Source organism: Takifugu flavidus, chromosome 13 (assembly GCF_003711565.1).
Source record: "Takifugu flavidus isolate HTHZ2018 chromosome 13, ASM371156v2, whole genome shotgun sequence".
NCBI classification, from domain to species: Eukaryota; Metazoa; Chordata; class Actinopteri; order Tetraodontiformes; family Tetraodontidae; genus Takifugu; species Takifugu flavidus.
In genome coordinates, this window is record NC_079532.1 from 1,419,476 (window position 1) to 1,428,185 (window position 8,710).

General features: G+C 41.5%; 2 protein-coding genes across 3 annotated transcripts; both read left to right on the forward strand.

The window, feature by feature from the left end:
* The first annotated feature begins 4 nt into the window (after positions 1-4).
* Positions 5-6,452, forward strand: prr5a (proline rich 5a (renal)). 2 transcript variants are annotated; one of them, XM_057051671.1, is made up of 11 exons: positions 5-55; positions 270-400; positions 1,701-1,826; positions 1,918-1,998; positions 2,411-2,459; positions 2,553-2,610; positions 2,683-2,774; positions 2,960-3,100; positions 4,431-4,566; positions 4,656-4,928; positions 5,011-6,452. In XM_057051671.1, exons 1-11 carry the CDS (start codon positions 20-22, stop codon positions 5,286-5,288), a joined length of 1,401 nt encoding a protein of 466 aa, XP_056907651.1. In that variant the 5' UTR covers positions 5-19; the 3' UTR covers positions 5,289-6,452. The 2 variants fall into 2 exon arrangements, with proteins under 2 accessions (XP_056907651.1, XP_056907652.1); XM_057051672.1 differs by having other exon boundaries at positions 4,686-4,928.
* A 274-nt stretch (positions 6,453-6,726) lies between these two features.
* Positions 6,727-8,510, forward strand: tmem60 (transmembrane protein 60). Its single transcript, XM_057051683.1, has one exon. The coding sequence runs from the start codon at positions 7,101-7,103 to the stop codon at positions 7,503-7,505; it is 405 nt and encodes a 134-aa protein (XP_056907663.1). The 5' UTR covers positions 6,727-7,100; the 3' UTR covers positions 7,506-8,510.
* Positions 8,511-8,710: the final 200 nt, after the last annotated feature.

An 8,710-nucleotide genomic window follows, 5' to 3' on the forward strand; every position in this document is an offset into this window, starting at 1 on the left:
CAACAGTTTACGTTAACAAATGGGTGGTTTGAATCTCTGCTTTGCAGCTCTGAGAGTATATTTGACTTTATTTTTTTTTCTTTGTCTCTTTATCTTCCCCTTTTTTATATTTATGGTCTCAGGAGGATAAGCAGCTTTATAATGGCCATTGGGAGCCACATAGACTTAAGATTTTTATTTTCAAACTTCGCCTTCACACAGCTGTCTTGTTTGCATAGTCATCAGTCATGCCCTGACCCTCCTTTCTCCATTCTTCCTCCAATATTCAGATGCTTGATGGTCTCCGGCGAAGGCACGCCTCCCGACCTTCCTCCCGACCCCTGTCCCTCAACTTCAGCACCTTCTCCGCTCCTCCTCACAGTCCAGACATGGAGGGCAGCAGAGAGCATCCAATCAGGAGGTGAGGCTTGACAGCTTTTGGAACTGAATCGTCTCAACATCCTGCACAGAATCAAATATTAATGAGTGAAGATAACTATATCTCTTCTTCCAGGAAATTCAGCTGCTTGAGCTGATGATAATGATCAATAAATGAGACGTTTGGCTCATTTCCTCCTATTCACACATTTTTTGTGTTATCTGCATGTTTGAGGGATGTTTTGTTTTAGTACATCCTTTTTTATTCTGTATGTTATGGTTGTTTTTCACCTGTCATTCTAAATGCATACTGTTATTTATTAATTAAGGATATTGAGATTATATAAGCACATATTAATAAATGTTGTATTGTGATTATTATCATCAGTAGTAGTATTAGTTTTCTTTTAGCACAATGTCTTTGTGTGGGGAGATTTTAGTTTGGAGCCTGGAAAAGCAGAACCACCAAGTAAAAAATATGCTCCTTTTAAAAATTTTTTAATTTAAAATCCTGATTTTAATCCAGCTTCTTTGTGGAATCTTTGTGGAATCAAATTAATGAGAGTTCAGGCCGCCCAAGAGCTCCTCATAACAAACGGTTTAATTTGGTACAGCCCTCAGAGGCTGACAAGTAACCTTGATTCTATTGTAAATATTATTAATCTATTAAGGCCCCTAATGAAAGCGGAGAAAACGTATTGTTGCTCAAAAATCCTCACCGCTGTCACCTTCAAACGCTCTCTTCTTCTGTTGTGACGCACCAGCTGTGCAGAAACTGGCAGAGCAGGAAACCTCTATTGTCACACACTGTTTCTGCTTCCTATTCCTGCTGTTGTCAATAAGCTGGATGACTTCCCCCTCCTCCTTCTCCTCCGTGCTTGTGCAGTGACAAGCACAGCCTGTCCCTCCTGTTCCATTCTGCTGACGATGCAGTTTTCTCTGGAGCTCTTTGCTTTGCATAAATATTTGTTTGCATAAATGGCTGTATTGTTCGGGCCATGAGAGGGAGGAAGAGTGTGCCCCCATCAGTTCATGTGCTATTGTTTTCTGTGAGACCTATGGGGCAACATGAAGCCCCGCCCACTGTCTTGGCTCTGCCCTCTCGGCTATGGACGCGCTTTTTCTGACTCACTCAGCATCGTTCTGTCCTATTTCTCCTCTCCTCTGTTACCAGCAGCGCTTTGTACACTCTACCTCACGTGCTCTTCTGTCTCTTATGTCCCTCCTCCCCTCCAGCTTCGTCCTCCTTTTTGATCTCTCCACGTCCGCTCTTGGCCTGACCCTCTTTTTCTGCTGTCCCGTACTTAGTGTGTCTCTGTATCTGTCCATGTCTCCGCCATGAGGACTCTGCACCGGCTCAAGTTGATGAGCTCGCCCAGTCTCAGCGAGCTGGGGAGGAGTGAGAAAAGTTCACCAGAGGACAGAGGAGAGAAGCAGAAGAGGGCGGGGGCCAATGCCACCTGGAACAGGTACGTAGCGACCGCTGCCAGGCTGCTGAAAACGCAGTCTTCAACATGCGGCTCTGAGCACTGACGCAGGTTTCTGTGTTTCACGTTGCAGCATTCACAATGCCGTCATAGCTGTCTTCCAGAAAAAAGGTTTGGCAGATAATGAACTCTACGTCCTCAACGAAGGTGTCCGGTAGGTGTCAACAGCCAAACACTCAGGCTCCGTCCTCGTGTTTTCCTGCTGGAGCCATTTTCTGTCTCGTAGTTAATGCATTTTACGGCCTGTCCTATCTTTGCTGACCAAACATCTCTCTTTGAATGACTGGTTTTGTGTACATTGTGTACTGCGAGGTGGCCTGGGGAGTCATGTGGCTGTGCCAGATATCTCATTATCTTTCAAAGCCAGACCACCACTTCTATCACATCACCAGTATGGCACAGTAAACTTGTTTTCATGTACAGAGAGGCAACAAGGGGGCTCGTGCACATCTTTGCAGTACAGGACACGCGGTTCTAACGTGCCCAATTAGGGTCCAATGGATCATCCTATGGTTCCCTCCCATGAGTAATGGTACAGTAATTTATTAAAACTAATCTCCCCTCAGGCATCTGTTAAAGACCGAGCTGGGGTCTTTTTTCACAGAATATCTTCAGGTATTAGACCATTGCTTACATGAATAAATGAGATTTATGTTGTAGCACGATGGGCTTTTATAATAGATGTTTTCCCGACTTTGTATTTCACAGAACCAGTTGCTAACAAAAGGCATGGTCATCCTACGGGACAAAATACGCTTCTATGAAGGTGTGACCGACAGGACCAAAGCTGTTAATAAGACTTAAAGAGGCCCTGCTTACGCCTGTTTTGGTTGTGCAGGTCAGAAGTTACTTGACTCTCTGGCAGAGACCTGGGACTTCTTTTTCTGTGATGTTCTCTCGATGCTGCAGGCCATCTTCCATCCAGTTCAGGTGTGTGATTGTAAGATTGGGGTGTTTTTTGTTTGTTCCTTTGTCTATGATAGTGCACCTTAAAGTCCTTAAATAATTAGATTTGTTTCCTAATCCTCACTGAACTATAACATCTCTGAATCAGTCTTGACTGTCCTGTACTCAACGGTGGTGATTGCTGCACTGCTTTTTGTCCGTCTGAGCAGGGCAAGGAGCCGTCCGTCCGCCAGCTCGCGCTGCTTCACTTCAGGAACACCATAGTCCTGAGTGTGAAATTAGACGACGCCCTCTCTCGGCCTCGTGCTCGCGTGCCCCCCTCTGTTACACAGATGCTGCTAATTCTTCAGGTAGGCCCCACGCTGCCACTGGTGGACAAAAAGGCCCTGATACTGTTGTTTTAACCATGTTGATACACCGATGATCAAATCCACATCACAGATGCTATCGTCAGTCTAGATCACAGAGTTCATTATTAGGAGGTTGCTTTTATCTTTTCATTATAGCTGCCTGGATGCAGGAGACTCAGCCTGTTATTAATGTTTATTTCGGTCTGATTTCTATTTTTATGGTATATTTGCGATGTGGTTATCTCTGATCACTTCCCTGTGTTTCAAAGCCTGGCTGAGCGTCGGCTGAATGGCACCGCACATATTAATAACTGTTTTATTGTGATTATTATCATCAGTAGTAGTATTAGTTTTCTTTTGGCACAATGTCTTTGTGGGGGGAGATTTTAGTTTGGATCTTGGAAAAGCAGAACCACCAACAAGCAAAAAATATGCTCCTTTTAAAATTTCTTGATTAAAACCCAGATTTTGGTGGCAGATTCTTTGTGGAATCAAATTAATGAGAGTTCAGGCTGCCAAAGAGCTCCTCATAACAAACGGTTTAATTTGATACAGCCCTCACAGGCTGACAAGTAACTTTGATTCTACTGTAAATATTATTAATCTATTAAGGCCCCTAATGAAAGTGGAGAAAACATATTGTTTAAATACATATTGTTGCTCAGAAATCCTCACCGATGACACCTTCAAACGCTCTCTTCTTCTGTTGTGTTTTAAAACCTGACTGAGCGTTGGCTGAGCGGCACCGCCCCCGCTCATAGACCAGCCAGGAGAAAATGGGAAAAGGACACATTTGGGCTCTCCTCGGGGCTTCGGAGAGACTTTTTATCTAAATACCACTTTTCTACCTTCCAGTCATGTCTGACAGAGAAGACGTTTTCTGTTCATCACTTTTTGACAGCCTGAATCAATATCTTGTTTTAGGTCCGCCTGATCCTTAATGATCAGTGTTTTTTTAATACCTGTTTTAGTTTTTTAATACCTGCTGTCTTTGGGGTCTATTTGAAAAACATGCAACAGTTCCATTTAACCTCAATTAAAATGCTTGAAAGATCTTAAATCCCCAGATTCTAATTTACTTTGTCCAAATAGATCAAGATTAAAGTTGTTGTGTTTGGACACCCCTAAATATTTAATCAATCTGGCCTATTTATGGTAATTTAAAACAGTTTTCTAGTTTTCTCGGTGTGTATGTTTTGTGGATTGTTTATTTACTGTTAAGGATTTTGTTTAGTCTAAAGGTCGTACATATACAGTATGTACATGAACCTCTTTTGGGATAATTGGAGGTTTGAATTCATGCTTTTAAAGCCCACCTGTGTCTGTCCAGGGGGTCCATGATTCACGTGGCGTCCATGAGGATTACCTGAAGCTCGAGTCTCTCATTCAAAAGGTGGTTTCACCCTACTTGGGCACACATGGGCTTTTTTCTGGGGACGGTACAGATACACACTGCTGCGTTGTAGGTGAGAAAGTACAGTCGTAAAGAAACGCTGTATGTTTGTATCTGTTAGGGTGTGCAAACATTTCAACGCCTTGTGCTGTTAAATTTCAGAGAAGTGTTTACCGTGGCCTAAATCTGCAGATCAGCTGTCCAAAAACCCGGTGGTACGATCAAAAAGCTACAATATCCCCCTGCTGCTGACCCCAGTGGCTGAGTATGACACAGATGCCGGCTCTGTTGGCAGCGGAGGGATACGGCGCCACTCGGCCTGTGAGATCACATCATGCCTTGAAGATCAGGGACTGGCTTACTCAGACCTGGCCTCTGGACCAGAACTGTCCGGAGCCTCATCCAACAGACTATGTGTGGGCTCCCATTTCAATGGTATGACACCTTTAGATGTCATGTGGTTGTTATGATAAATAAACTTGAGGATGTCGTGACCCCTGTATCCTCTGGTTCCCAGGTATTGTTCCAGCAGGAGCCAGCGCCATAGATCTTTTGTCTCCCTCCATCCTCCATTCCTCTGGAGCTCTACATGGCACAGAGGCCACAACCACAATGACTGATCTCAGCAAAGGTGCATCCTCCACACCGCCCAGCGAATCTTCCAGCCCCGAAACCATAATTGGACAAGTGCTTGAGTCTGCAGATTCTGACTCCGATGGGATCTTTATCGATTTCCCACATCACTCTGCAGAGTCTATGGGGTACAGTCGTGAGAGCAGGCAGAGCACCGTGTAGTTCTCTCCCCACTGGCGATGGCTCCCATCTGTGACAAATTTACAGAAATCCAAATTTTCTTAATTAGCACTATCTAATATTCTTACACCCGTTGGATGAACTTAATGGCGATAGTGAATGATTAGTTTGCACCTTTAACTATACAGAGCAAAACAACATAAGACTGTTATTACAAATGTCAAACGTGTGACTTTTTAAACTTGAAAACACTATTGACATAGTTCTAGCATAAATATGCTAAAAAAAAATCAAAATAAATTCCATCAAAATCACAATCAGCCACTGTTTGATCATAACTGGGGACTGTCCCCTGATATTTAGCTTCTATTCTTTGACACATAAAATCCTAAAAAAAATAAAAAAAGCTTTTTGCAGTATGTTGCTTTACGTTGATGGACCGACTGTAATTTGTTTTACTAAACATTACAACAGACCCGGCCTGCTTCTATAAAAGACTCACTACAGTTAACATGTATTCATCCTCAGCTCAAAATAGGAGCGTGACAGCTTTACCTGAAACATGGGTGCACGTTTTGTTGCTTTGGGTTTGTGATGATACAGCAAATGTTCAATACAATTCAATATTTCCCTTTAACTCTCAGAAGGGGATGTGTTCATTTTCATTATTATCACAGCTGTTGAACCACAAACCAATTTTTTATAAGGCTTTAAGTTGACCATGAGGTAACTTTGGTCAGACATCAAAATTTGTTTAAAATACAACAAAATATAGACTGTAGGAGTGTTTTAATTGGAAATCATATATCTAATGCAAACAATCATCTTAGAACAGACAGAACTACGCCCTCATTAGTGTTTGTGTGGTAGCTCTGGAGTTCTCTGGACAATGTTTACATATGATGCATACATTAACTCTTAAAACTGAATGTCATTCCACACACTGTATTTTGCACCACCACTAACATGTAAATAAAAGTGCATTGTTGATTTTTTTTTAGTACAGCTTGATAGTGTAAAGTGAAACTTTTACCTTTAAATGAATTGTGATTTTCATAAGGGCTTTGTATTGGAATCTTTTTCAAAAAATGTTTTACCTCGAGCATTTTGTACTTTACTTTTTGACAATCTATGATGTCTATGATGTACTTTGTATTAATTTGTTATACTGGCCCAGTTAAAATAAATAAATACATTTTCAGTGTGTGAGAATGTGTCATTTCCCTTTAGAATATTATGTAGATTATTCTTTTGACTGATTAGTCCTTTATTTAGGAGAAAATGTTATCTACTTTTAAGAACTTTCCAGTGTTTAAAATAGAAGCGTTACCGTCGTCAAAATAAGTTAAAATATCAAAACAAATCGAATAAACGTTCATTTTTGAGGGCTACCGGAAATAAAATACGAAATAAAAGTCAAAATAAAATTACGTTTCCTGCCTCTCGTTTAAAACATGCTTTTGTTTTGAAACGTGTTACCGGAAGAAGTGTGATACCAATAAGGAACTGCTCTAAAGTGAGCGCAAATTAGCTTAAAGCTAACTGCTGTGAACGCGATTCTGTTTGGGGAAAAAAGTTTATGCATTTGACTAGGTAATCTTTATAGTAGGTCAGTAAAATCTTCCGGTCAGCTCGGGAAGACATTTTTCTCAACGTAGTGTGTCTATTTTTGTTTTAGAGTTCCGCTTTCAGCTAACTAGCAGGTTTTCTAGAGCCAACTAGGAAGTAGCAGATAGGAACAGCAGCGGTGGAGGTGTCGGTGGATAATGAGAACATTCCGTCTAATTCTGGCTCTCAGTCTGTCGAGCTGTGGGTGAAACTGGCCCCACTCCATCACCACCCCCTCCCCAATAGATGAAGATGTCCCTGATCCAGCGAGTGCTCCTGTCCTGGGTCTTCTCCCTGATCTTTCTTATTATGCTGGTCCTCAAACTTGATTCCAAGATCAACTGGAACTGGTTTCTTATCTTCCTTCCTGTCTGGACCTTTGACACCATCATCATCCTCATATTGATAGTGAAGATGGTTGGACGCTGCAAGCCGGACTTCGACCCCGGGGATGGGGAGCAGAGCCTGAAGAGGAGGCTGTGGTACCTGACGGCGCTGCTCCTGAAGCTGGCCTTCTGCCTGACCCTGTGCTCCCGCCTGGAGAGGCTCGTCGACATGTGGGTCAGTGTGGTGTGTGTCCCCCTGTGGGCGCTGCTGGGTGGGGCACTGGTGGAACTGGGACAAAGTGTTTTCCACTTCAGAAGGGACTGATCCATCTTACTTTGCAGGATGCGTTCTTTTTTTTCTCTGTATTATAGTCATACAGCAGAATAAATGCAGCTCTCACTTAAGAATCCCTCATTAAGATCTGGGTTGGTTCCAACACTGAACTTGACTAAGTGGACCAGATATCAGATTGACGCTTTGTGCATGTTTGTTTTTCGTGTTATTATATCAGTGTTTCTTCTGCGACATCGAATCTAGTGCAAGTTGGAGGCTGATGCTACCATTATAACCAAGTCAAAAGAACTTTAAAGTCGCATTAAGTCCACGGATTGTTATTTGATCTTAATTTAAAAAGATCCTTAAATACAATCGGCCACACTGGCTTATTTCAGTTAACTTGCTGTCTGTCACATGGCTGCCTATTGGCTGGAGTTAATTTAATGTTATTTAAAAGAGTTTTACTGCCAAGTGCAGATTTTTTTTAACTAATAAGAACTTGCGGGGTTTTGATCCAGATGATACTTTTATTTTACAGTCACAGGTAACATCTCATAATTTTAAACATCCAGTAGCAGATGAGCATTTTTAAAACAACTTGACATAAAAATGTTGAACATTTTTCAAAATGAGTCCTGCACCAGCTATGTCCCATTGTGTCCTGTTAGCTTTGTATTAGGGTGTTGTAACATATGTAAAACCAGCCCTCGTTGCTTCGGCATGTGATTGACACTAATGTTTATTTCTGTTGAATATGTGAGGACACCTTGGACTCAACCCACTTATCCTCACTGCTGAGGTATAACTGGAGTTTTAAAATAGCACAGACCTTCTTTTTATTGAGGACAGCAATATTTTTAAACAATTGTAGAGATGGCTGAATTTCAAGGTCCTGCTCTCGTGCACTAAGGACACGTTACACAGAACTTTTTTATGCTACTACAAGCATTAATAGTTTAAGTGCTGGCAATATTGAAGGCTACTTTGTGGAAGAATGTTAATAATCCCTTTTCAGACATTAAAATAAATATGCTTTTATAGCACAAAACCTTGTTACGTTCACCAAATTGTGATTCATTAAGATATTTATCTGAATATTAATACAGGATCCCTTTTAATGCACAATAGTATGTCCAGCATAAACAATAACTTCTAAAATACCACTTAATCGGTATTTTAAAAGCACCATTTAATTTTTAGTGCTATTTCTGAATGGACTCGGGTCAATTTTGAGCTGAGCAGTGACCATCTTA